General features: G+C 46.7%; 1 protein-coding gene across 2 annotated transcripts in view; it reads left to right on the top strand.

The window, feature by feature from the left end:
• nbeab (neurobeachin b) overlaps positions 1-27,114 on the top strand; it is a gene marked incomplete at both ends in the record, with an annotated part of 276,067 nt that overhangs the window by 114,559 nt on the left and 134,394 nt on the right. For both annotated transcript variants that reach the window (XM_084443780.1, XM_084443779.1), the window contains 10 exons: positions 684-803; positions 1,581-1,727; positions 10,284-10,481; positions 10,660-10,793; positions 13,255-13,363; positions 15,106-15,258; positions 17,604-17,772; positions 23,458-23,537; positions 25,910-25,972; positions 26,592-26,689. In XM_084443780.1, the coding sequence (XP_084299906.1) occupies positions 684-803; positions 1,581-1,727; positions 10,284-10,481; positions 10,660-10,793; positions 13,255-13,363; positions 15,106-15,258; positions 17,604-17,772; positions 23,458-23,537; positions 25,910-25,972; positions 26,592-26,689 (1,271 nt within the window). The remainder of the gene's footprint in view (positions 1-683; positions 804-1,580; positions 1,728-10,283; positions 10,482-10,659; positions 10,794-13,254; positions 13,364-15,105; positions 15,259-17,603; positions 17,773-23,457; positions 23,538-25,909; positions 25,973-26,591; positions 26,690-27,114) is intronic.

Here is a 27,114-nt window from a genome sequence, read left to right as displayed (position 1 = left end):
ACCCCAACATGGGGTTTAGTATATTGTATTTGCCTTCATGGCTGGAGCATTAGGCTTTGCCTGATCTCTCAGCTTCCGTATCACTGGCCAGCAGCACAGATTAGGCTCTGCATATCAATAGGACAAGAGGAGCAAAGGCACCGAAAAAAATACCAACATCACAAAACCTGCTTGCAAACGAGTTATCCCTATTCAGAGGGCTGTAACCTCTGCTTTGCATGCATGACAGGGGAGGCTCGGATCACAGCTTCCGCTGTTTCCTTAGTGCGGACGGCTCCTTTGAAGTCACCGTTGTGTCATCTATAAACTGAGTAGTGTTTCACTCGACCAGTCACTGCCATTAATGGGCCCTGCGATCACTGTGATGTGACTGGGGCTGGAGAAAGTCTTTCCTTCTCCTCAGTCCTTAGCCACTTCTCTGATCTATTATTAATAGCCGATGTACATTATTTTTTCAGAACAGTAGGCTGCTGTGAGCCTCATGACTCTGCTTTAAAGAAACGTTGGGCTTTATCTTTGAAAATACCTGCACCAATTTGGCCAGGGTGAGACTTGAAATATTTACTGCAGGGATTTTCGCTGGTGATCTTTAATAGCTATGGTGGGTCATGCAAAGGTGTCATATCAGGGTCAAATGTGATATCATGTGACTTATCTAATCTAGCCGTCTTGTCTACCCACAGTGGTACATGATCAGCATCGTCCACATCTACAACCGCTGGAGGAACAGCGAGATACGCTGCTACGTCAACGGACAGCTGGTCTCCTATGGCGACATGGCGTGGCACGTCAACACCAACGACGTAAGGAACCTTGCGCCGTCGCGTTCTCCATCTTCCTCTGGTTGTGATGTTTACGGCTAAAGGGCCGAACGAGTTTGCCACTTGATCATCCCGGCAGCTTGAGAAGTGACTAAAACATACATAAATCCTCCAAGTAGTGCTGAGTGACAAAAGTTTTCACCGTTTTGGCATATATTTCCCCTCGGAGCATAGCTGATATTTCAAAGCTTCAATTTTAATATCCATTTGTCAGTGGGATATGTAGAGAGTGGAGGATGGTTGAGCAAGGGAGCATGACAAATTGAGAGAACAGATTAATGCTAATGTATCTCCGGGAGAAACGGCTTGAATGGACCAAGGTAGGAATCATGACTAGAGAAAAATAGTACTGAGCCAAATCACTAGTGTTTATTTGACAAATGTAGATACTGGACCAGGTGCAAAGATATTTGCACAGTTTAATTCCAGCGGCATCCTTTTGTCTAATTGTCATGCAAAACTGACTCAAGTCCAGCAGAAAACTCTTTCATAACTGTTAAATGATGAGATCTTGCACAGAGCTTCCCTCTTCTGTATTTTTGAGAATGACTATGAATCGCCAGAAAGCCCCTGTCTTTCAGAAGGCCCCTTGGCAGCATGTTCAGTGCATATTTGGAATGGAATCAGTGCATCTTTCGTGTTCATTTTCTGTTGTAATTTCCTTGCTGCTCACCTTTCTTTGTAGTTGGATGATTCTCTCCCGTCAGCCAGGGTGATTAAAAGGGCATGGCCCCGCCCCTCTCCTTGTCCCTGTTGCAGAGCTATGACAAATGCTTCCTGGGGTCTTCGGAGACGGCGGACGCTAACAGAGTCTTCTGTGGACAGCTAGGGGCCATCTACGTGTTCAGCGAGGCGCTTAATCCCGCGCAGATATTTGCAATTCATCAGCTGGGATCGGGCTATAAGGTATGTGCTCAGCTAGCTCATCACTTATCAATCTGTGAAATCAATGCTGCCCTGATGCTGCTCTTTGCCTTGTGTCTCTATCCAGAGAGCTATGGCGCTCAGCTCAGGTAAATGCCTGTGTAAATTGCCCTCTACCCAGAATGCAACACTGGGAGAGACCATCAGCCGTAGAGGGGATACTGTATACAGTACTGGCACTGCTTTTATCATCAACACCAGCTTTAAAGCACACAGTTTACAGTATCTCCCAATTACCCAAATGTTTTGATTACAGCAATGCTGAACCATCTAAAACAGATTCAGTGCTGGGTGTTTCATTAAATGTTTAGAATACCCAGTGCTACTTTAGGTAGACTCCTCCTCCTACCCATTTAGACCTTATGTAGATATAATGAGAGATAATGAGCCCCTAGCCCCTTACATCTGTACACAGCCACTACAGTATATCCCACTGTATTTGTCCTGAGCTCTCAGTTTTAACTCTCAAATGTAAATGGAAGCCGCGCTATTATACTATTGATACAGTACATTAGAGATGTCAGGCCCTGCTATCATTAGTGGATCGTTTTTTTTCCTGTCAGGTTGTGTTGAAGTTGGTACCTCATGACTTGCAGCCAATCTTTGGCCTCTGTCTCCATCTACCAGTGCACATTTCACTCTAATTGCCTTTAGGGGGAACAGTAATTATGCCCTGCGGCCGTTACGAGAAAAGTCCTCATTATTTTTGCAGAAATGTAAATAATGCCTCAGAAGTGATATGACTCTAGGCAGGCCAGGCTGTGGATAACATCCACGCAGTCATGTTTTTGGTGCTTTTTAATTTGATCTTGCTTTCTTTGTTTGTTGCTGTTCTATCTGGATCTAATTAGGTCCTAAACAGTGGAATATCACTGATTTAACTTTTAGATGATCCCCTTGAATAGCCAAGCACAGCTGGTTCGCGCTCTACTGAGCTTACACACAGTATACCGTAGGACTGTGAACGGGATGCTGCTTTTCACAAAACTCCCACATCTGTAGATTCCCCAGAGACATCTCTCATCGGGCACTTTCTCTAATCGCTGCTGACTTGCCATTTCCCTTCTTAATTGTGGTTCTGTGGCTTCGATTACGGAGCTAGCACACCGGTGTGGCCCACAGGATTGCTTACAATAATGAAGAAGGTGTTCTGGGGAGGCAATTACACATCACATGCCTTTGATGAAGTTCCTTCTTACGCCTGGTATGGCCGGAAGCCGGGTGAGGGGTCTAGGCCGGCCGTGCCGGCGCTAGGCAAGGCGGGTGACTGGTAGGCAAATTAGGGACAGGAGGCCTGTCTGTTCTAATCTGCAGAGCTACCAGGGAGAGGCTGATGATCAGCCAGGGCACAGGGACGGCATAGTCTTTGAGGGCGTATTCACATATGTTAGTGCGCACCAAAAGTGAAAGTGATACATTGTTTTCATTTCTCAGCTACTGCGGTTTGCTTTCACACAGCACTTTCTTTACTCTGGTCCAAATGCAACACCACAAGTCACATGAAAAGGCTCAGTGCTGTCATTGGTCAATATCTTTCTGGGGGCGGGTGCAAGAGCGTCTTGAAAAAGTTTTTAGGTCAAACGTGGTGTGCACAAGGTAGTTGCGTCGGTCCGAGGTCGTGCACTTTCACACAATAACTGGTGCGCACAAGAATTCGGTTGAAGCCGCTCCGAGACCACCCCTTCTGGAGGGTCTCGGTGTGGCTGTTTTGGTGCGCACCTGAGTGCGATTGCTGTGTTCACACAGGCCTAAACGAAGCGCTCTCGGGCCCAAAGCTCATTTGGTGCGCACTAACTAGTGTCTGTGTGAATACACCCTAAAAGACTATGAAACCAGTCCTCTTGGTCGGTGCAACTGTGTTTGATAACTTGCCCTACAACTGATTCTTGCTGTGAAAGTATGTCTCTCTGTATTGTCTGTTATGTTTCTTTTATTGCTGTAACTTTGTTTCTGCTGCCTACCTGGCCAGATCGTTCTTGAAAAAGAGATTTTAATCTCAATGATGCCTATCTGGTTAAATAAAGGATTTGGTTGATTGATTGATTGATTGATTGATTGGTTGGTTGATTGGTTGATTGGCTGATTGATTGATTGATTGATTGATTGATTGATTGATTGATTGATTGATTGATTGATTGATTGATTGGTTGATTGATTGATTGATTGATTGATTGATTGATTGATTGGCATTCGTCTGCAGTATTCACCAGGTACCAGCCTGCAGTAACAGCTGTCTCCACTGCAACCCAGCACAGCAGCAGGAGCGGGTAAAAACACATCTGGCCCCAAATCCTGTGTGATTAATACCCAGGAGTCTAAAAGCCTTGCTCATCCGCTCCTTCGTGCTCTAGCTCTTCTACAGGAGCAAATCTGAATCAGAATTCATTTATTGTCATTGTACTTAACAGACCCATGGTGCTTACAACAATACAACAATGGACGAGTGCAAGGACAGGACAGGGCAGGGTATGAGCAACACCATGGCTGACGCGGTCGTGCATTCCTGTTACCGTAGTAACAGTACCGTAGTTAGTACTGTGGCTAGTCCGATGGACATCTGCTTTTGGTGACTATGGAAAAACTGGCAGTGCCGTTTTCCAGAGAGGACTAGCCTAAATTAATTGACCACATATCAATTATTTCTCACTGCCCAAGGTTACATGCTGGAGAATATGACGTATGCCCGCAAATCAGCAAGATTTGTGAGCCAGGAGCCTTTTCATACGTCATATATCTGAAAGGATGAGGCCGGATCTGTACAGACAGCAGCTTTTACAGTTAGAAAGCCGACCCGCTTTCCCCCACACGGCCATTTATGTAATCGATGTAGGTGGCATTTCAGCCAGGATGTGACATTTCAGCCATGATGTGACAGGTGATGTACAGTGAGTATCACGCCCTGGGGGAAGAGAAACCCAAGCCTCCGTGACATGAGGGGAGATCTCACTCTCAGCTAAGACAATAAGTAACACCAGAGAAAGTCTCGGCTAAAGACCCGAGGATAAGTCACAGTGAGGATTTTTCATTTCATTTCATATTCTTTATTGTCCCCGTGGGGAAATTTGTTGTGGACTCTGCTGGTCCTGCAGGTCACAAGACAGACATCGCAATCATCCTCAACACATGAATTTAAGTAGACAATAAATAGCAGTGGCAACATATTGCACAACCCTCAGTTGACATATTGCACAGCCCTCAGTCAAGTAAAATAAAACAGTCAATACAATCAATATACTGGAGGAGTGGCGTCAAGTTTCTGTTAGAACTTACTGGAGGCAGATAATTTGATTCTCTGAGGTTAATGACAAACACAGAACCCACCGAAAGATTAAGTCTTCTGTGGAACTAAACTGTTTAAAGCTCCAGTATTGTTCCAGATCAGGGAAAATGCTCTGGTTCTGGTTCCTTAGTTTGTCCCCCCAGAAATGAAATGAGGTTAGGCACATTGTGGGTATTCATCGTTAGTTATAGTCATTATACTGGTAGTATACTAGGTGGAGAGTCGGTGGGGTTCGGTCGTGGAATGCACCGGAGCACTCCCTACTTCCGCCATCGAAGTTTGGGTGCGCGCTTAGAGGCTGGCACTACCGATGTAAGGAAGGTCTCTGAAAAGCATGGATGAAGGCAGCCCTGCTCTGTGAAGATCCCCTGTGCTGGTTTTAGGAATGTACTGTATGTTCTTAGTCTGAGTTGTGTTGTGCTAACTTGTGTTGATTATTGAGCCAGTCTAAGACGATTTTCTGTCACGACAGACAATAAAGTTTTCTGAATCTGAATCTGAAGCTCCTGGGTGCTCATTGTCCGAGCAAGACGCTCCAGACAGAACGAGCGTCCCTCAGAACGAGAGCCAGGGCGAATGGAACACAGTGGAAGGAAGCTACACTGTGTCATGCCACTCTGAATCATTGGATTTAGCTGCGAACAGTTGGACCTTTCACAAATCCAGGAGCTCTACTCAGGGGACCATCTACAGTACGTTCTAAATCCACCGAGTTCAGAGCTTAAGTTAAAGTAGCTCTTTTGGTGCCACACATCAAGCGCCAGGGAGGGGTCCGGTCACCTCCACACCATGCGAGCGAGGAAGAGGCTCACTTACATTTATTGTGTCCTGTGCGTGCGCTGACTTGTTATGTTCAGCGCACAGCTGCGATCTGTACTACCCCACAGTTGTTGGTTGTCACGGCCCGGCGAAGGTGGGCTCACTGCTGTCTAAACAACGACTCTCCCAGTGGATTTGGGAGGGCATCTCCAAGTCCTACGAGACTGCGGGTCACCCTCTGCATGGGGCTGTTCGGGCACGCTCTACGAGGGGCGTGGCCACGTCGGTTTTCCTGTTCAATGGAGTGTCTGTGGCAGATATTTGCGCGGCGGCGACTTGGTCGTTATCGTCTCTTCTTATTCCGCTACTATCTTTTGTCCATGTCGTCTGTCTCTGTGGCATCGTCTGTGCTGGGCACAGCGGCCAACGGGAGACAGCGTTAGACATGATGGTCCAGGGCGGGACTGCAAGGTGAGTGGCGGTCTGCTCCTGTCCCATTGGCTCTGGGAGGGGCTCGGACGGGTTATATTATGGTGTAAACGCTCCCGGTCCGGCTCTCCCCTCACTGCTGATAAGAGTGTGGTGGGTAGGGACCAGTGCTTGGGTTGGGCTAACTTGTGGTATGGTCTCACCTTGGAGCCCTTGCTTGTGTCCTGGCTGGCCAGTTTTTGTTAACAGGACCAGCAAGAGTGTATGGTGCGGTCGTGTAGCTCCGCTTATGCCAATAGGAGCTAGTCCTGTGGGGCGGAGCTCCACAAAATAGAACAACGGTTATGTATTGTAACCCTAGTTCTATGAGTGGAGTGAAGCCGAAGCCCCACATGGGGCAGACTTTGCTGAACCCCAGTCTGCTGAAAGTTTCGGGGAGGAGCAGATGTGCAGGCGAAGCCCACTTATACAGTGGTGCACCAGACCTAGTTGGGCACAGGTGCATATATGTTTTTTTTCTTCAGTCAATGTAGCTGGCTAGAGTTTCTCAAGCCAATAGGAGCTAACCCTGTGGGGCTTCGCTCCACTCATAGAACTAGGGTTCAAAATAACTTACCGTTATAGTCATTATATTTTACAACATAGAATTGATTGCTCTTATTTTGGTAATTTGATCATGTTGGTAGATCAGAGATATGGCTTGGTCAGATACTGTATGTGTCCAACGGTAATAAAACGAGTCATTCCCTTATGGGGAGTCTGGGGATCGGTGGTAAATCTGACTGCTGAACTCTTGACTTGCGCGATCGTAGCTCAGGTACACCGTTTGAGGCTCGCACTCGAGACAAATGCGCTCCCCTGAATAGCATGGGCGCACGAAATCCAGTTCTTTGGAAGCTTTACACAGCTGTGCTTTGACATTTCACTCTTGTTAGGTGAGCATGTGCTTTGGACAACTCACTCTAAGATGGAGCGAGCAATATGAAACAGGGCGAATGAAACCCAATGGACAGAAGTTATCACACTACACTCAATCCTTTGATAAAGCACAGACGGCTAGACTCTTCAAAAATGCAGGTACAGCATAACTGATATTGAAACGAAGTGCTCAGTGGCTCTTTTACTTTTCACACAGAGCTTAAAGCTTCAGGAGTTAAATGCTGTGCACATGAAATGACGAATACTTATACATTTCATATGTTCATATTCATAAAGAAAATATCACATTTCCACTCCATTACCACAAAGGAACATTTTTCATGAGTGGGGGACAACATGTTGACTGATTCGGCTACATCTTGTTTGTTAGAGGTGAAAACTGCCTACGCTGTAGACATTTTGTTATGAGGATTAGATTTCTACAGCTTTGATGGCAGTCTTTTCTAGAATACTGAGCAGAACCTGGACAGAATACAAAAATCTGTGTCATGATACTAACTCAAATCAAGACATTGCCCCAATTCAATGCCTGTATATTGCTTATTTGCTCTCACCAGGGATCTGTTTGTGTGAAGCTTTGGATCACAGAGCAGCATTCGTTGAAACCTGGTGGGGAATTAGCAGGCTTTGAATGGAGTTTGGGGACTAAACCTAATTTCCTCTGTTTCTTACGATTAGCACTGAGTTTTAGGCAGGTCTCGTTAGGTGACAGCTGTTCACATGTGCTGAGCACTGTGACATGAGCACTGTGGGGTCTCTGGGGGTGTCGAGGTTCATTTGGCTCAGCGCTGCAGCAGGTAGCACTTAAGCTGTCGATGGGCATCGGCTTAATCTACAGCTCTGTCAGCCTTTCAATAAAGCAAAGCTGTCAATAGAACAGCACTTCATTAAACCTCCCCAGTCCTCCTGCCTCATTTGTTCCGTTCTCCCTTTGACTCAAAACAAGGCAATAGCGTGCGGCATCTGCAAGTATTTACAGGAAATTCAATTAAATATAATATACCCCATCTGCCGTTACACCGGTTTGTGTCTGTCCGTGTCTGTCTGTGTGTGAGTGTGAGTGTGAGTGTGTGTGTGAGTGTGTGTGAGTTTGAACCCTGCTGCTACAGGGAGTTGGGCAGAGGGATGCCCCAGTGGCCCCAGAGAGAGCACCGATGTAAAGACTGGACTAACTGTGCTTTAATCCTTTGTTTGACTCGCTGGCCCGTGGATGTCGCCTCTCTCGCTACTGAACGTGGGGCTGTTAAGAGAGACCCACAGGAGCATTATGTCCACACTGAGGCATAGTCTGTACTGAATGCGGGGCTGTTAAGAGAGACCCACACTGAGGCAGAGTCTGTACTGAAGCACTTGGGACTGGAGCTGCTGTTTCCTCTCTGAGCATCTGTTGGGTTGCAGTAGGACTGAATTTTCTGTTATGAAAGGTGCTGTACAGTACAAATACAGTTTATTATTGTTATTATTATTATTACTTTGAGGAAAACTTTGTGTGATCCTGGCAAACGCACCTTTATTTGGCACAAGAATTCCCAAATCCCTCTTGTCTCAGCCTTTAACCGTTGCACCAGTGTTTTTGCATGACCTTGGCTTTTGCGGGGCTCTGGTGTAATACTGTATATGAATTGAAGCACAAAAGCACAGTAATATTGGGATTTGCTATTCATCTGAAATGCAGCTGATCAATTCAGGGGGCACACCAACAAACAGCCAGCCTTGGTTTATTTATTTATACAAGCCATTCGCCTTGAATACGAAGAAAACTGTAAATGGAGGTGCTTGGTACTGTACATGACCTCTGTTAACTTCTGTTGTCTGAAGTATAAAGCATTAGGGCTGGGCGATATTGACAAAAATATACTTTGCAGCGATGCAATTTTTTGCGATATATATTGCAATATATTTTGTTTGCTTAAAACAGAAATAAGCAAACTTCTAAACATACAAGCCTATGTCCTATATGAGGTTAGAACTAAACAGTGATCCTCGTGTCTGCTTACACTGGTAGCCAAGTGTCTTGACTGCATTCCAAAATGCCTACTAATAATGCGTCTCTTAGTTTTTGACAGTCAACAAAATTAAAAAGTTGAGCAGAAAGTTTGTATCATGACATGTTTTGAGTTAACATAGCAGGGGAAAAAAGAGAACAACATTGCAGGCCCTTGCCATGTGACTTTTGCGCATGTGCTCATTGAGATGGCGATGCATAAACCATATATTGTTCAGCCCTATAAAGCATTGTTGTATAAACGAGCTACAGCATTTGTGACCGCCACTGGAGGTTTGGTCCTGATGTCTGCAGTCCTCAAGATGCACTAGACGGAAAAATACGTTTTTTTCCTCCCCATATTACGAAAATTGAAGTTTCGTGGAACCCACTCAATATGACAAACAATTTTAGGATCACTAAATGTGTCATATTTTGTCGTCAAAATCCATGTCGTGTGAGAAGTGTGAGCAGCTCTGAATCATTCAAGCCCTTTTTCTTCCCTTAGTGATTTCAGGTGTACCAACATTCACAGAAACATATCTTCTTCAAATATCTGCAGATTTCAATGCATGGCTTAAGCCTTTCAAGCTTAAATTTACACTTTCATCCGTAAAACACAGAAAAATGACCTTGGCAGACATCAGGGCCAAACCACCAGTAGCAGACATCAGGGTCAAACCTGCAGTGGCAGACACACACACACGTACTGTATCTCTTATAAATGAATGTGCAACACATCACTTCAACACGGGCTTGTTTTCCTCAAATCCTTAATCACCTCTACCTCCCTCTAGTCTGCGAGTGGGAAAGCAACTCTTAAATTATTCTGCCCCCTGATGAGAGAACCTGATACAGTGTCTCTAGGCATCCCTAAGCATACTCCACGCAAAGTCGATTGATTTATGGAACTCGTCTTACCTGACAAGATTTAAAATGGATTGAGTACATTACGAGTCAGACCAACTCCATTATTGACAAGCTATCTGTCCTCCAGTTAGATAGGATTCTCCACTGAGGGATGCTACCTGCAGTTCATTACAGTGACAAGCTGTCATTCCGCCAAATCAGTTTCTCTCTCTCTCTCTCTCTCTCTCTCTCTCTCTCTCTCTCTCTCTATCCCCCCACCCCCCCTCCCACCCTGTAGAGCACGTTTAAGTTTAAGTCCGAGAGCGACATCCACCTGGCGGAGCACCACAAGCAGGTTCTGTATGACGGGAAGCTGGCCAGCTCCATCTCCTTCACCTACAACGCCAAGGCCACCGACGCCCAGCTCTGCCTGGAGTCCTCGCCCCGGGAGAACGCCTCCATCTTCGTCCACTCACCCCACGCCCTCATGCTACAGGTCAGTCACCCGGGGCTTCCTACATCTGTCAACCATTTAAAAAAAAAAAAAAGATAGTCTAAAATTATTGCTGTCAGACAAAATCATTTAAATATGTAAATGACATGCCGTGGGCCACATCGGTTTTTGCTGCCGTTTTTATCGTGTGGCTGTTGTATTTCCCCCTCCACCCGCCCAGGATGTGAGAGCCATCGTGACTCACTCCATCCACAGCGCCATCCACTCCATCGGGGGGATCCAGGTCCTCTTCCCCCTCTTTGCCCAGCTGGACTATCACCAGCAGGACGACAGCCAGGTGGAGACCACCGTCTGGTGAGTGCAAAGCGCTGGCCTGTCCCGGCTCTGGCCTCTGTAGAAACGGGACGTTTTGGAATCGGTGAGAAGTAGGCATACTGGAGTGCGTCCCGTTCCTCCTTTCTCAAGGGACTATCCTGTTCACCCATACGGCAGTGCTTCCTTTTGCATTTGCCTTCTGCTACCAGTGTTTTGAATATACTGCAGATTGGTCTATCCATGTTAGCATACTGTATGTGATATGCTTTTCCTGCTGTTCCCTATCTGTCTTTGTTGGCCTGCCCCCCCCCCTTCCCCAGACACACACATGCACACACACACACACACACACACACACACCACCACCACCACCACCACCCACCGCCCATCCAATTGCAATCACAGCACTGCTGTAATCCTGTGTGAGCTCAGTGATGGCAACGTGACGGGGGAGGACGCACAGCAGATCTGAACACTCTCTCTGTCAGTCTCTCTTTTACTCCTCTCTCTCTCTCTCTTCCTCCTCTCTCTTTCTGTCAGTCTCTCTTTTCCTCCTCTCTCTCTCTCTCTCTCTTTCTGTCAGTCTCTCTCTTCCTCCTCTCTCTCTCTCTCTCTCTCTCTCTCTGTCAGTCTCTCTTTTCCTCCTCCTCCTCTCTCTCTCTCTCTCTCTCTCTCAATTCAATTCAATTCAATTCACTGAGCTTTATTGGCATGAAAGAACAAGGTTCATTATTGCCAAAGCAAAGTCTTATACATAAATAATAAATACATAAATATAATTAACTCAAGAAAAGAAAAAGAAAATTCATTTATTTAATAAATAATTAAATAAATGAAAGAAAAATATAATTAACTCAAGAAAAGAAAAATAAACAAATAAATAATTAAATAAATGAAAGAAAAAGTATAAGCTAAAAGGTGAATATGAATATGAAGGTGTTGTCTCCGACAGTGAAGGGTCTGGGTTGTTGCGTGTTCAGCTCCCATACCCAGCCCCAGCCCTGCGGAGTGAGTATCAGTAGTTATGTGTATGTAATTACGTGTTTGTGTGTACCTAGACTAAAAATGTATGTGAATGTATGTGTACAATGGAATTATAACATATACATATAAATCAGTCTTATACCTACTACTTATATTTACATATACATAGACTTCTTATATAATTACTATTCAGAAATTGTGCATTCTAAAAGAACATGTTACATTATAGATCAATAATATAACAATAATATGAAATCAATGTCAATATACATTAAAGCAAACAAACAAAATAAATAATGGTCTCTTTTCCTCCTCTCTCACTCTCTCTGTCAGTCTCTCTTTCCCCCCCCCCCTCTCTCTCTCTCTCTCTCTCTCTCTCTCTCTGTCAGTCTCTCTTTTCCTCCTCCTCTCTCTCTCTCTCTCTCTCTCTCTCTTGTCCTTGCTGTGTGCGTTAGACTGAGTGCTGCCACAGTCTTATCCTCCAGGACATCAGTCCCAGTCGGGCCTGTCTGAGAGCGCTGCTGTGGCTGGGCTCCCTCTGTCACCTGCTGTGACCGTGCGCTCCTCTCAGTCAACTCGTCTTGCTCTTCCCATGCCCCTTGGAACAGCCGATGTCATCGGTGACCGTTCTACCCTATCTGAAAAAGGAAATATGTTTTGCTGGCAGGGGGGGGGGGGTCAACCTGTCTATTAATTATCTTGATTACTAGTGGTCCAAACCATGGACAATGCAAGAAAGAGGGATGGGCTGCACTTGAAACAAGATATCAAACACATTTGGAAAGGATTTGAATTCCTATTTTTAGTCTCAATTTTTTGCATTTTGGCACTGGTGATTTTCCTTTGACTCTGGCTAAAATCTCTGTGGGGGGCGCCAAAAAATTCCTCCATGCAGGAAAAACCCTGTGTGTTGGTCTATGTTTGTGTTAAAAGTGCATGTGTGTGTGTCTGCTGGGGGCGTCCTTGTCTGCAGTGTCCTTGCAATGTGAGCTGGCCTTGGAGCGGGGCCCGCTGGAGGATGTGAGTTAAAGCCGATTAGGGGCTGTCAGCGAGCACCACTGTCACTCAGCCAAAGACTTCAGCTGAGGGGACCTGCAACAAAGAGACAGACTGACCCCAATGCAGTGGTTGGCGGTCCCTCCCCTCCCCTCTTCGAGGAAGCGGTCATTCTGGATTTAGAACAGAGAAGAGGGCCGGGCTTGAATCCCCCAGCCAATCGGCTCGCCTCCTCCGAAAACGACCTTGGAGGAGCTCGTCGTCACGTCACGTTGTCTCCCTATTCCGCTGACTGCCTAAGAATCGTTTTTAGAGTCCTTTATAACTCGAGGAACAGATTTCATGTTAATAAAAAGATGATTTCATGTGTGGCGCTATAGACGTTGTGTGTGTGTGTGTGTGTGTGTGTGTGTGTGTGTGTGTGTGTGTGTCTGTCTGTCTGTCTGTCTGTCTGTCTGTCTGTCTGTGTGTGTGTGTGTGTGTGTGTGTGTGTGTGTGTGTGTGTGTGTGTGTGTTGCAGTGCCACGCTCCTGGCCTTCCTGGTGGAGCTGCTCAAGAGCTCCGTAGCCATGCAGGAGCAGATGCTGGGAGGGAAGGGCTTCCTTGTGATTGGCTATCTCCTGGAAAAGGTACAGGAAACTCCTTTCACAAGACATACAGCACCGTACCTACTCTAGCATGTCATGTTTTCTTTTAGAAGAGCAGAAGCTTACTTTTTGACATTTATCAACCTTGCCTTGTGTAATTCAAAAACCTTTTTTCTCCTCCCTATCAATCAAAGGCCACTGATGGAATCTGATAATATATCCACCGTGTTGAAAGAGGTAGACTCAACAGCGCAGCCGTTAGTTTGACTTTAACAGCATTAGCCCACACACTGTACAGTGCTCTTAGAATGGAATGAGAAATGTAAGAATGAGGCATTGTGGCACAGAGTAGAGAGCTTTTCTTGATGAATTGAAGGAGCCATTTTGTATTTTGTTCTGTTCTTTCAACTTTCATCCTCAGACTCTGTCTCAGCAGGCTCTCTCTATTTGTTATATTTCTTGCACTCTCTTCCTTTCTCTCTCTTTCTCTTTCTCTCACTCCTTGTTTTTGTGCGTGGCTGTAAGCCAGCGCACCATAGATAGCATTTGTCTGGTTGTCACTCCCTCCCTCCCTCCCTCCCTCCGTCCCGTTGTTGACCTGCAGTTCTATGTTGTCAATACAAGAGGCAGTAGTCCCAGCACAACAAAATTAATACACTATGACACCACACAGTTTCAAGTTCCTCGGTAGTGTCTCAGTAATTACCCATTATATATTAGGCTATAATTTGCATGTATTTACCAGGTAAATGTTTAGTTTTTTCAGACGGACCGGAGACTGATTGTGCCACCACAAGAGGCAGTGGTCCCAGAACACCAAAATAAAAACATGACATCACACAGTATCAAGTTCCTCGGAAGTGTAGTGGATAACGTGTCTGACTCCCGTGTGGAAGGTCAGGGGTTCAAGCCCCGGTGGGGAAGCTTTTTTTTTGTCACTGGATGTTATAGAAGCTATGTAAAAATGTGGTTACCTGGTGGTGCTATGTCAGTTACTGAATTTATGTGCAGTAATTGAACATTTGAAATACTCCTGTTTTGAAATTATACCTACAGTATCATTTCAATTCACAGCTATTTCAGTGGCATGACTAGCTTCCGTCCTACCAGTCCTGTACAGAAACAAGCCAGCCATGCACATAAGCCAGGCTGGACCTGGCCTGGTTCCATTTTGGGATTCACTGACGAAGCCTGACAGCGCGCTGGCATCCCCAGAGCGCTGGCTCTTTTGCAACATCGAGAAATGAGTCCACTTTGTCACTCAGTGGCTGTTTAGAGCCTTGAGCTACTGGTAACTAAGAGCCAGTCAGAGTTGGCACCCAAGAACCGCTTGCCTATTTGGTTGCATTCCCTCCCGCTGCCAGCTTCCACACTGACACACACCCTCCCATCTGTTACAGATCTGTTTATTCCACACCGTCCCTCTCCCTCTACCCATCTCTCCCTCCCTCCATTCCTCCACCTGGGCAGGACACAGGTGCTAGACACAAGACTCCTCAAAGAGAAACACTACATCTCTGAAAGTCAAGCTCTCGCAAAAAATCTATTTTCCCTTGTTTTGTACAGTATATCTGTGATATCCAAGAGGCTTGGACTTGGACATTTGGATGGATGAATTTTGGATGGATGAATGGATGGATGGATGAATGGGTGGATCGACTGATTGTTTGATTGACTGATTGATTGATTGCTTGACTGATTGATTGATGGATTGACGGGTTGATTGATTGATCGGTTGATTGATTGATTGATTGATCATCTTCGCCCTATCCCTTGTCCCCCAGTCGTCGCGGGTGCACATCACCAGGGCCGTACTGGAACAGTTCCTGTCTTTCACGAAGTACCTGGACGGACTGACCCACGGGGCGCCGCTGCTCAAGCAGCTGTGTGACCACATCCTGTTCAGCGCAGCCATCTGGATACACACGCCCGCCAAGGTGAGTTCTGAGTCTAGGTAGGTAGGTGTAGGTCTGAGTCTAGGTAGGAAGGTGTAGTTCTGAGTTTAGGTAGGTAGGTGTAGGTCTGAGTCTAGGTAGGTAGGTGTAGTTCTGAGTTTAGGTAGGTAGGTGTAGTTCTGAGTCTAGATAGGGAGGTGTAGTTCTGAGTCTAGGTAGGTAGGTGTAGTTCTGAGTCTAGGTAGGTAGGTGTAGTTCTGAGTCTAGATAGGTAGGTGTAGTTCTGAGTCTAGATAGGGAGGTGTAGTTCTGAGTCTAGGTAGGTAGGTGTAGTTCTGAGTCTAGATAGGTAGGTGTAGTTCTGAGTAGGTAGGGAGGTGTAGTTCTGAGTCTAGGTAGGGAGGTGTAGTTCTGAGTCTAGGTAGGGAGGTGTAGTTCTGAGTCTAGATAGGTAGGTGTAGTTCTGAGTCTAGGTAGGGAGGTGTAGTTCTGAGTCTAGGTAGGGAGGTGTAGTTCTGAGTCTAGATAGGTAGGTGTAGTTCTGAGTCTAGGTAGGGAGGTGTAGTTCTGAGTCTAGGTAGGGAGGTGTAGTTCTGAGTCTAGATAGGAAGGTGTAGTTCTGAGTCTAGATAGGAAGGTGTAGTTGTGAGTCTAGGTAGGGAGGTGTAGTTCTGAGTCTAGGTAGGCAGGTGTAGTTCTGAGTCTAGGTAGGTAGGTGTAGTTCTGAGTCTAGATAGGTAGGTGTAGTTCTGAGTCTAGATAGGGAGGTGTAGTTCTGAGTCTAGGTAGGGAGGTGTAGTTCTGAGTCTAGGTAGGTAGGTGTAGTTCTGAGTCTAGATAGGTAGGTGTAGTTCTGAGTAGGTAGGGAGGTGTAGTTCTGAGTCTAGGTAGGGAGGTGTAGTTCTGAGTCTAGGTAGGGAGGTGTAGTTCTGAGTCTAGATAGGTAGGTGTAGTTCTGAGTCTAGGTAGGGAGGTGTAGTTCTGAGTCTAGATAGGTAGGTGTAGTTCTGAGTCTAGGTAGGGAGGTGTAGTTCTGAGTCTAGGTAGGGAGGTGTAGTTCTGAGTCTAGATAGGAAGGTGTAGTTCTGTGTCTAGATAGGAAGGTGTAGTTGTGAGTCTAGGTAGGGAGGTGTAGTTGTGAGTCTAGATAGGGAGGTGTAGGTCTGAGGTAGGTACTGTAGGCTGCCTTTCATCTCATCTTTTAAGTACTTCAATAGTAGTCGTAGTAGTAGCTCTAAAGCCTGTTCAATATACAAGAGTGGCATATTTACTGTAAGGTCAATTCATCAAAATGAATGGATATTTTCCCACATGTCTGAAAAAATCTCACAGCTGCATGTTTTCATTGCCTGCTGTCACACTCCATCCCTAAACCTTCAGAAGGTTTTTTTTTTGTATAGATATTTCAAGAGTGAATTATTTCCCACCATCTTATAATGACCCGTGAAGAAATAAATGAGGCGCATCAAAGGAGTTGGGTTTGTGTGGAGACGTCTCAGTGATGCCGCTGGTCAGGGGCCCCCGCATGAAGAAATAAAAAAACTGTGGGAATACGAGAGGCGCCTGGCTGAGTGTGTCTGTGGGGGCCGGGCCGTAACGCTCCTCCGAACTGGAGTAGAGAGAGATGGAGGGATACGAGGGACGAGAGAGCACAGGCGGAGGTAAAGAAGTGGGCCAGAGTGCTTTTAGATAAAACAACATCACCGAGTTCTGCACCCCCCCTCCAATACACTTTTGTCCACTCACCACCTTCGTCTCTCTGTCCTCACGTGTCGATTCTGAGAGCCGTGTGTCTGCTGGGGCTTGTGTTTGGATGAGACAAACCCGCCTGACCTTATCCTCCCCTCCCCTCCTTCCCCTCCCTCCCTCCCCTCCCCGCCCTGCCCACCCGTGGCCTACTAGAGGGGGATGGTTTTAGTTGCCCTTTCTATTTCAGACACCGACGATGCCCCGTTGCGATGTCCCATCACCTCCGGCGTTTCATCGCCGTGCCGTCCGACCGCCTCCGCTCGCGTCCGTGTTCCTTTCCTGCTGCGGCCGCCTCGGTAGCCTAGCTAGCTCTAAACTCTAGCTCTTAATGCGCTCTACGCAGCTGTAAGCTTGGCGCTGTTCAGCTACAGGACATTCAGCTTGCCGGTGGACACGCCCACCCTCACGGTAGAAGCACGGCGTTCTCGGCCGCACGCCCGCCGGGAAGAAGGGCTCAACACCACAGCAGATAGAGCAAAGCTAGAGCAGCCGGGGAGGAGACAAGCGTGGGTTATTCAGGTAAGAGTACAATCATTGGAGACAGTTTAATTGCCTATGGATCTGTGTGTGTGTGTGTGTGTGTGTGTGTGTGTGTGTGTGTGTGTGTGTGTCTGTGTGTGTGTGTCTTCACACTCCAGGTACAGCTCTCCCTGTACACGTACCTCTCTGCGGAGTTCATCGGCACGGCAACCATCTACACCACCATCCGTCGCGTGGGGACGGTGCTGCAGCTCATGCACACGCTCAAGTACTACTACTGGACCAGCAACCCCGCCGACAGCAGTGGCATCACGCCCAAGGGCCTAGGTGAGCACCGCGCACACACACACACACAAGCGCGTGCGCCATTCCGGTTGGCCGTGCTATCGTATTCCCAGCGGTCAAGGTTCCATTGTGATGAATGCGCAGCTCCCCTGGCCGCTAGAAGTCAAGGATTTGCAGGTGAACACAAGGGCAGCCAGCTGAACAGGCCGGCCTCGGTGAACCGGCAGTGGCGTGTTCTAAATGAGTCATCTCCCCCGCGCAGACGGAGGCTTCTGTCTGTCATCCACCGGGACAGTGGCCGTCATCTGAGCTGACAGCACGCGGCAGACATGCGACATCACTGCTGTCACCCCCCCGCCCCCTCCAGCGACGGGGCTGGATGGGGAGGTCAGGGTTCTGGAACTCCAGACCAAGAAGATGATTGGCAGCTCCGCACTGTGACCTAACAGCCAATCACTCGGAAGGCCGCGCTCAAAGCGAAAGTGCCCTTGAACTGTCATTTCCCCTCTCTGACGCCGTTTTCTGAAACGCTTTTTCAAAGACACCGAGAGACGAGTTTAACGACGCGCTGCGTCATGTACTATAGGCTACGGCCGGCAATCTGTTTCCCCACGAAACGCGTTCTCTCGCAGGCTGCGAGCGTCGCTGTAGCAATCCAATCATAACAATCAGAAGTCTGCCCAATTATTTACACTAAGGACGCTTGATTTTGATTAATAATTAACTGTTTCCATGTTTAACAACTTACCGCTCATTGATCGCGTATGCGCCACTAATGACTTTTCATAACCAAAACAAGGAGGGGAGCGGCAGAGACATTAATCATGTGTAGGCAGGAACAGGGCGCGAGCCAAGGTGAACGCTGCAGTGTTCCAGAAAATTTAAACATACAGTAGCGCTGAGGGCACTTAATGATTCTGCACAATCTCAAGTAACTGAAGCTCAGCGTTTACAAATTAGCAAGTGAAAGTGGTTTTGCTGTGTTTTCACCAGACATGATATAGCTGGAAGTCCTTAGCTCTTAGTCCTAAGAAGAAAACGCACTCCGGGAATATTCAGAGAGGTGCTGGTAGTGGGAAATAGACTGGTATAGAAAAAGAATAAACTGCACACTCGGGTCTAGATGCAAAAGAAGGTTAGTAGACGTTTCTTCTAGACTGTGACCAAGGCTACGGCCGAAACATTGTCTACTAAACTTATTTTGCATCTAGACCCGAGTGTGTGGTTTCTTCTTTTTATGAAGACGATAGCCTGGCTGGAGGCATTATGGTTTTGGGTTGTCCGTACGTCTGTACGATGTCCGTACGTCCATACGATGTTTGCTAATGCAATATCTCTGGAATGCATTGACGGAATTTCTTCCCCTTTGGTACAAATGTTCACTGGCACTCAAGGATGAACTGCTTAGATCGTGGGGGTCAAAGGTCAAGGGTCACAGTGACCTCGCAAAAGGCATTTTTGGCCTAGTAAACACGATATCTCAGGAATGGCTTGACAGAATGTGTTCATATTTGGCCAAAAATGTCCAGTTGGACTGAATGATGAACTGATTAGATTTTTGTGGTCAAAGGTCAAAGTTCAAGGTCACTGTGACCTCACAAAAAGTGTTTTTGGCCTGATGAATACAATATCTCAAGAAAGGCTTAACAGAATTTGTTCATATTTGGGTAAAATGTCCTGTTGGGCTCAAGGATTAACTGATTACATTGTGGGGGTCAAAGGTCTAGGGTCACTGACCTCACAAAATGTGTTTTTGTCCTGCATTAAGCAATATAAGACAACACAAGTGTAATTGAAACCAGGCCAGGTCCAGCCTGGTTTATGTGCAAGGCTGGCTTGTTTCTGTTCAGGACTGGTAGGACGGAAGCTAGTCATGCCACTGAAATAGCTGTGAATTGAAATGACATGAAATAATGTCTTGATAAATTAAGATAGGTCTTGTCGCCTGGACACATCAATTCCAATGCTTCCAATGTTAATCCTGCACAATAAGAGCGAGATAGCTAGTTAGCTCATGAGCTCACAACAACTAGCAGCAGCTTCCAGAACATTAATGGTAGCGGTCAGTGGCTAAAGCAGTTACACTGATGATTCCTGTAACGTTAGCTATTTTGGTGCAATTGGTTCAACTTCTGTTTCTGGACAAAGGTAAGGGATAAACCCAGATAACACAAGGCTAGCGGATATCAGCGGGTCCCCAATATATTGATAGGACAAAAGGACAAGCAGTGGGGAGGAAATGCGAGGGCAGGGGAGTGGGAGGGACAGACTGGTCCATGGGGGGGGTGTGTCTCTAGCCCACTCAGGGGCTGAGTTGTGGGATCCGTGGCGTGGATAGTGGCGTGATGGCGAGACTCCGCCCCCTCGGATCAGAGCTGGTCGTGGACAGTGTACCTCTCTCCAGGCCACCCACCTGTCCCCACCAGTGAAGACCCTGTGTCTCTAGCCCACTCATACTCAACATATGAGGAAAAACAAAAGTGCTTTGCATCAGAAGGTCGATGTGTCTGACCATGTTTTTTGTCCCCAAGGACATTTAAACAGGCTCTGCATGAACACACAGACCGAGGGGGACACAGTCCACCTCTTGACCCTTGTCAAGTTTTTTTATGTCCCATGTGTCTCAAAATCACCAGTACTAGTACACAGAGACAGGGCGGTCAGATACCATCTGGTATCTAAACTAAGGCACCCTGCTATCCTGCTCATCTCCTCTCCCTAGCAGTGTACTGTGCTCAGTGACATCTACTGTACGATTGGAAGTCGCTGACGCTGCCTAGGTTCATGCGAACAAATATTTACCACAAGACTCCCAGCAGAGTCACCTTTGATAAACAGGAGAGGAGAGTGTCCCTGTAGCAGTAGTACAGTAGCATGACATAGAATATGGATGTATGACAGGACACATCTCTGCATTGAAAGTGTATCAGGCTTTTATACAGATGGATCTAGAAGCTTCAGATCAATAATAAAGAAGGGTCCGCTCTTTTAATTCATAATGGTGGACAGACCCCTATTTTCGAATCTAGAAGCTTCAGAGACATTTTCTATGTGCCTACGCACAGATACAGTACATTCATATTTGATCAAGCCATTGCTGTTAGCATGCATAGTGGAGACTGGGCGGATATTTTAGGCTTGTAATAGCCCAGCTATTCAGTTAAGCCAAAACGGTATTTTTTTTGAGTTACTCACACACATACGCACAAATACTCCATTAAGGGATCATTTGGATGATAATCCATATTTGCGAACCAGCTGTCTCTCTTACGTAAAAAACAGACGAGCTTTCTAGTTAAGCTCCTCATGAGTGTACAGTAGCTCTTGCAAACCAGTCACTGAGTATAAATGTGTCTTCGATTGTACCAGAACCCCATGGAGAATATTGTCACAAGATGTCCTGAAATGGATCACTCTCTGGCCAGATCATGTAGGTAATTTTCAGAGTAGGTCCGCTTGCGCTGATCTACTGTAAATTTGTCTTCCCAGTTGTTGTTTTTCACTTCTTCTCAAGTGATGAATGGCTAAAGAAAGGCAGACAAAGAGGAAGGGAGCCAAGGATATAATGAAGTGTTCAATTATAGGAACAAAGAGAAGAGGCTTGGAGGAGGGCGGCAGGGCTCCAGGTAGCCACTCTGTCTCTTCCAAGCACTGCTTCCTCCTTCCCCTCCGCAAATAGAGAGAGCGCTATCGAATTAAAGTAATGCATCATTCTTTCACACACAGAATCTCTACAGGCCCACACACAGATGCCCATTGTCTAAGCTCTCTTCATCCTCTCCTAACACTCACAGAGGCACTGGTTCGCGCGCACACACACACACACACACACACACACACACACACACACACACACACACACACACACTCACACACACTCACACACACACACACACACACACACACACACACACACACACACACACACACACACTTATTAGAGGAATGTGCTTTGAAATGAGGGGACAGTAGCTATAATCAGGAGACTGTATTCACTTGGTGTGTGTGAAGACAGGCTAAGCTCTCTAAAAGCATCTGGGAGGGCAAGCCATTTTCTTTACAAAATTGAATAGAAAACAACGCGTTTGTTTCGGCAAATAGAACAACTAATGAGTCCCCTAAAGCAGTAAGCACAACCGTTAGTCCAGTCTGTCCTGTGATGGAGGCAGGGTATGGGAGCTAGTGGACCTTGATGAAGTGATTTCTGTACACCACGTGACCGTGTTAGATCAGCCTTCTGTGACACACAAATGTCTGACCGCCTGTTTATCCTGAGACCCTCAGTATATCCTGCAGAATTATGACTTGTAGTTTCAGGTCGTCATCTCGCTGATCATCTCGTTAGCTGAAACTATCAGTTATTTTCATCGAAACAATTGAACTCATGTTCATCCTTTTTCAGTTTAATCGGACTGTTTTTGGAAATGCAGAGGAACCATAGCATGGTGATGAGTGATTGTGAAGCGAAGCCCTCTCTCTCCTCTCTCTCTCTCTCCTCTCTCTCTCCTCTCTCTCTCTCTCTCCTCTCTCCTCTCTCCCTCTCTCTCTCTCTCTCTCCTCTCTCTCTCTCCTCTCTCTCTCTCCTCTCTCTCTCTCCTCTCTCTCTCCTCTCTCTCTCTCTCTCCTCTCTCTCTCTCTCCTCTCTCTCTCTCTCCTCTCTCTGCCCTCAGGGTTCACAGGTAATCGGAGGACATGGAAACAGCAGCGCTGGCCTTAATTGGCTGTGATTAACCTGGATGCAGTGGTTGTGGAAAGATGCTCTTATCACGCCGCTCATTGAATGCTCTGTAGCTGTCTCATGTTTTCTCTGGTAGTCGGTGTCAGCTGCAGTGGCCGTGATGTCTGTGAAGCTGGCAGTGATTGCATTGATTACCGGGGGAGAACCAGGACAGTTAGGTTTCCTGTTCCATTGTGTTTCCCATTTTATTTCATGGCCAGATCTACCCGTGCAGTGTAGAAAATGGTGGAGTCTGTTTTTTTTCCCGCTCAGGAAGGACCTTGGTATTCTTTTTGGCGTAGCTACAAGCTGTCACTGTATGACACAATAAACAGAACCGGATATCTGTCAGATTGCCGCCTGAGTATAAATTGGATATGAAATAAATGTACGACAGTTGCTTTGTCAGAATGCGATCACTGTGCTGCTTGGGGAGTAGGCCTATTTGTATGATCCCAAGTGCACCCTTGGAGAGCTCTGCGTCATATAGCTCTTATATATTTTTTGGTTCAAAACAAGGGAGCCAAGCATTGTTAATGGCCTTAGACAGCATCAAAATAAATGAGCTCTTGTGTTTAGCATCCACTTGCAGCTGCCCCTCACTGACATGACAGCTAATCAATGCCCTTTGTAATGTGCCATATATCATTTATCTTTATTTGGGCGGCGTACAGTATGCATATCTAGTTGACAGGGATGGATTGCTTGTGCTCTGTGAAGTTAACTTGATGACCTTGGTGACTTTGAGCTGGCAGACAGCTCTCCAGGCAGCTTTAATGAGATCTTGGCCAGCGTGATGAGCAGGTTGCCGTTAACCTCACACCAGCAGCTGGGGTTGGGCAGCGTGGCCCAGGCCGGGATCCACACGGGATGTGCTCGCCTCCCTCTTCGCTGTCCTCTTCGGTCTTGCTGTGTTTTGGCTGAGCGAATGAGGAGTGTGTGTTTCTGTGTGTGTGCGTGTGTGTATGTGTTTTATGTGTGTCGCTCACTTGCCCCCCTTGTTTGTGCAGATGGACCTCGGCCCACCCAGAACGAGATCATATCCCTGCGGGCGTTCATCCTGCTCTTTCTGAAGCAGCTCATCCTCAAGGTAAATCACACCCGTTAGCAGCAGAGGAATGCACGCACATCAAACAAAGTGCGACAGGTGCTCGACAAAAATCAATGAACCAAAGACAGAGCGAATGTTCACACCTGAAGAAGGCCATTTGTGCCAAAACGTTGTGCCATATTTATTCAAACTCACCGTGGGAGCTACATACAGTGTGCGGACATTCTCTCCGTCTTTAAATCACACCCGTCACCCAGCCCTGCTGCTGCGCGCCTCCGTGCTACAGTCAATAGGGACTTTAAGCAGCGGCGGTTTTGGGAGCGGCTATGGCATTCGCGAACATTCCAACGATTTGCCGTAGTAGTGGAAATCCAGATCACTGAGCAAACACACGGTCACAAACACACTGACAACACGCAAGCTTTGTCATGTCATTACTCTGAACCTTATTGTTGGAACTTGCCAAGTAAACGTGCCGCACAAGCTCCTAGTAGGCTATTTGTTTGGAATCGCATGCACTCTGCCGACATCTCAGCAGGCGCCATTCCTGCAAATAATTACCCAGTCCCCTTCTGTAGCAGCGTCTTTGAGCCCCGTGGCTCCAGGCCGTGATACGAATACGAGAAACTTCAAACTACGGAGAGAAAATTGGACTTCCTGTCTGGAAGGCATCAGCCAACCCGTGTTCTTAAACAGTAACTACTGTTCTGGTTCGGGCTGGGTCCGCCCCGGCTCGCCCCCTGCTCCCAGTCTGGACCCTCGCCCCTGCCCCAGATCCCTGGTTCGCCCTGCTCACCCCTGCCCCGGACCCCTGGTTTGTACTGCTTGCCGCCTGCTCCCGGTCCAGACCCTCGCCCCTGCCCCGGACCCCTGGTTCGCCTGGCTCACCCCCTGTTCTCGGTCCAGACCCTCGACCCTTCCCCGGACCCCTGGTCCACTCTGCTCGCTCCTGGTCCAGACCCTCCCCCCTGCCCCGGACCCCTGGTTCATTCTGCTCACCTCCTGTTCCCGGCCTGGATTCCTCACCCTGAGCTCCTGTGCCCCCTGGACCCTCCTGGACCCTGAGCACCTCCCTCCCAGTGACTACCCCCACACTACTCCCAGATACTTTTGTAAACGCTGTTCTATTCACGTTGTCACCTGGTTTTGTTCTGCCTCCATGTGTTTGGTCTTGTGTTTGTTGTCTTGTCTTCTATGTTGGTTTGTGTCCTCCCAGCCCCAGCTCTTTACACCTGTCCCCTCACTAGTCTCACGTCACTCTAGTCCCTCCTCTCCTGGCCATATAGCTCCCCTCTCTAGTTTTCTGCCCTGTCCCATTTTTTTCAGTTTATTTTATTTAACCTTTATTTTACCAGGAATATTCCCATTGAGATTCAGAATCTCTTTTACAAGGGAGTCCTGGCCAAGACAGCAGCACAATAGTTCCACCTTTAAATACACAAATTAAATGAAAACAAACATAAAACAATTTTTAAAAGTTGGCAATTCATATCAAGACATTATAATCACCAGCAGCGTTCAGTATCAGGATGTGCATTCAGTACTCAAATAGTCCTTAATCCTAGTTTAAAAAAATGTTCCATACTTGGCAGGTAATCCAATTTAAGATGTCTCTGTAATTCACATCAGGGCGAGGGTGCGAATACTACCAAAGACAGTTTGTGTTCGAGGAATTGCATACATAATTTGTCCATCTGACCGAAGATTACAGCTCCTGGTGGTGACTTTAGAAGTCAGGAGAGAACATAAGTAAGGAGGCAAGTCACGCAATATGGCCTTATAAAGAAAAATATACCAGTGCTCCAATCTACGTTTGTGCAAAGAAGGCCAACCAACACTCTCATACAAGCTGCACTGATGAGTACGAAAACAAGAATCAGTTACAAATCTTAACGCTGCGTGATACACTGAATCCAGAATTTTCAGGGAAGATAGATCTGCATGCATGCACAAGATGTCACCGTAGTCAAGTATTGATAGATTCATCCATTCCCTGTTTTGGACCCAAAACCAAAAAAGGTTTTGGGTCCAACCTCCACCACCCACCCTAACAATTACCTTTCAATCTGTTTTAGCCGTGATCAATGATGAAGTTCACATCTATTGTACAGTAATAGATGTACATAACAAGCGACAGGCTGGATACCAAACAGGAATGTGCTTGCAATAGTAATACTAATGTCACAAAGCGGCATCTGTCAACTGCGTCCTTTTTTTTCTACAGCCTGTCTGTCTGTCTATCTATCTATCCATCTATCTATCCATCTATCTATCTATCCATCTATCTATCCATCTATCCATCTATCCATCTATCTATCTGTCGTGTATCAGCCATACTGGTAGTTAAGAAAATTCACAGCATATTTGTTTTACTTAAAATTCTCAATTAACTCTCAATTGTTCTTTCCCAGGACCGAGGTGTAAAGGAGGACGAGTTGCAGAGTATCCTGAACTACCTGCTAACAATGCATGAGGTCGGTCTACAGCTTTGTGGCCTCAGAGGAACTCTCATATTGCTTTCGTACTGCTGGGTTAAATACTACCATCCTAGCAGCAGTGAAAGTAACAATTTGGCAACTATGCCAAGAGGAATATCCCTATCGGCAGGGTTGTTTGCACATCCTTTAAACTAGGGGAGTGAGTTTCACCAGTTACTCACTACAGACACGGAGGACTATACTCACTCCTCGAGGGCTTACGAGGACTCAGGATTCACTTGGTTACGATGAGGTGAAAAAGTCCTGGGGGTACCAAAGAAATGGCTAACATTGCCTGCGGCAGTACAAAGTAGATGTCATCTCTTTCTCTCTCTCCCTCTCTCTCTTTCTCTGTCTCTCTCCCTCTCTCTCTATCTCTCTCCCTCTGTCTCTCTCTCTCCCTCTCTCTATTTCACTTCCTCTCTCTCTTTTTCTCTCTCTTTTTCTGTCTCTATCTCTCTCCCTCTCTCTCTCTCTCTCTCTGTCTCTCTCCCTCTCTCTCTCCCTCTCTCTCTCTCTCTCCCTCCCTCTCTCTCTCTCTCTCTCTCTCTCTCTCTCTCCCTCTCTCTCTCTCTCTGTCTCTCTCCCCCCCCCCCTCTCTCTCTCTCTCTCTCAGGATGAGAATATCCATGATGTTCTCCAGCTCCTGGTGGCCCTGATGTCTGAGCATCCAGCCTCCATGATCCCTGCCTTCGACCAGAGGAACGGGATCCGGTAAGCCGACAGGGAAACTGCTGCTAATAGACAAAATCAAAAGTCAATTTCATTTTCATGAAATTATGTGATTGGCTTATGCTGTGCGTCTACATTATGCACTCATGCATTATAGCTTTCTGTAACAAATCTACAGAAATGTAATTATTATATTTACATATTTATTTAATATCTGGCGTGGGTAATCAATCATATGCCCCTTGTGATCTATGAAATATGCACGGACATCAATATCTGATTCCACGCGTGTGTTCTGAGAATTTCCGAAGAGGGCTAGGGTGCTGTTTTGATTAAGATTAGCAAACTCATTTCATGGTCATGTAGACTCTCCTCTGTGTGGCGGATGTTGTCTCACCTCCCCTGTGCCGTCTGGTTTCATCAACTGGCTGATATGGGGAGACATTAAAGAGATATACGGTGTTTTC

The sequence above is a fragment of the Borostomias antarcticus genome, assembly GCF_949987555.1.
Source record: "Borostomias antarcticus genome assembly, chromosome: 1".
NCBI classification, from domain to species: Eukaryota; Metazoa; Chordata; class Actinopteri; order Stomiiformes; family Stomiidae; genus Borostomias; species Borostomias antarcticus.
Note: the sequence above shows the minus strand (reverse complement) of the source record. Positions and strands in the feature narration are given on the sequence as shown.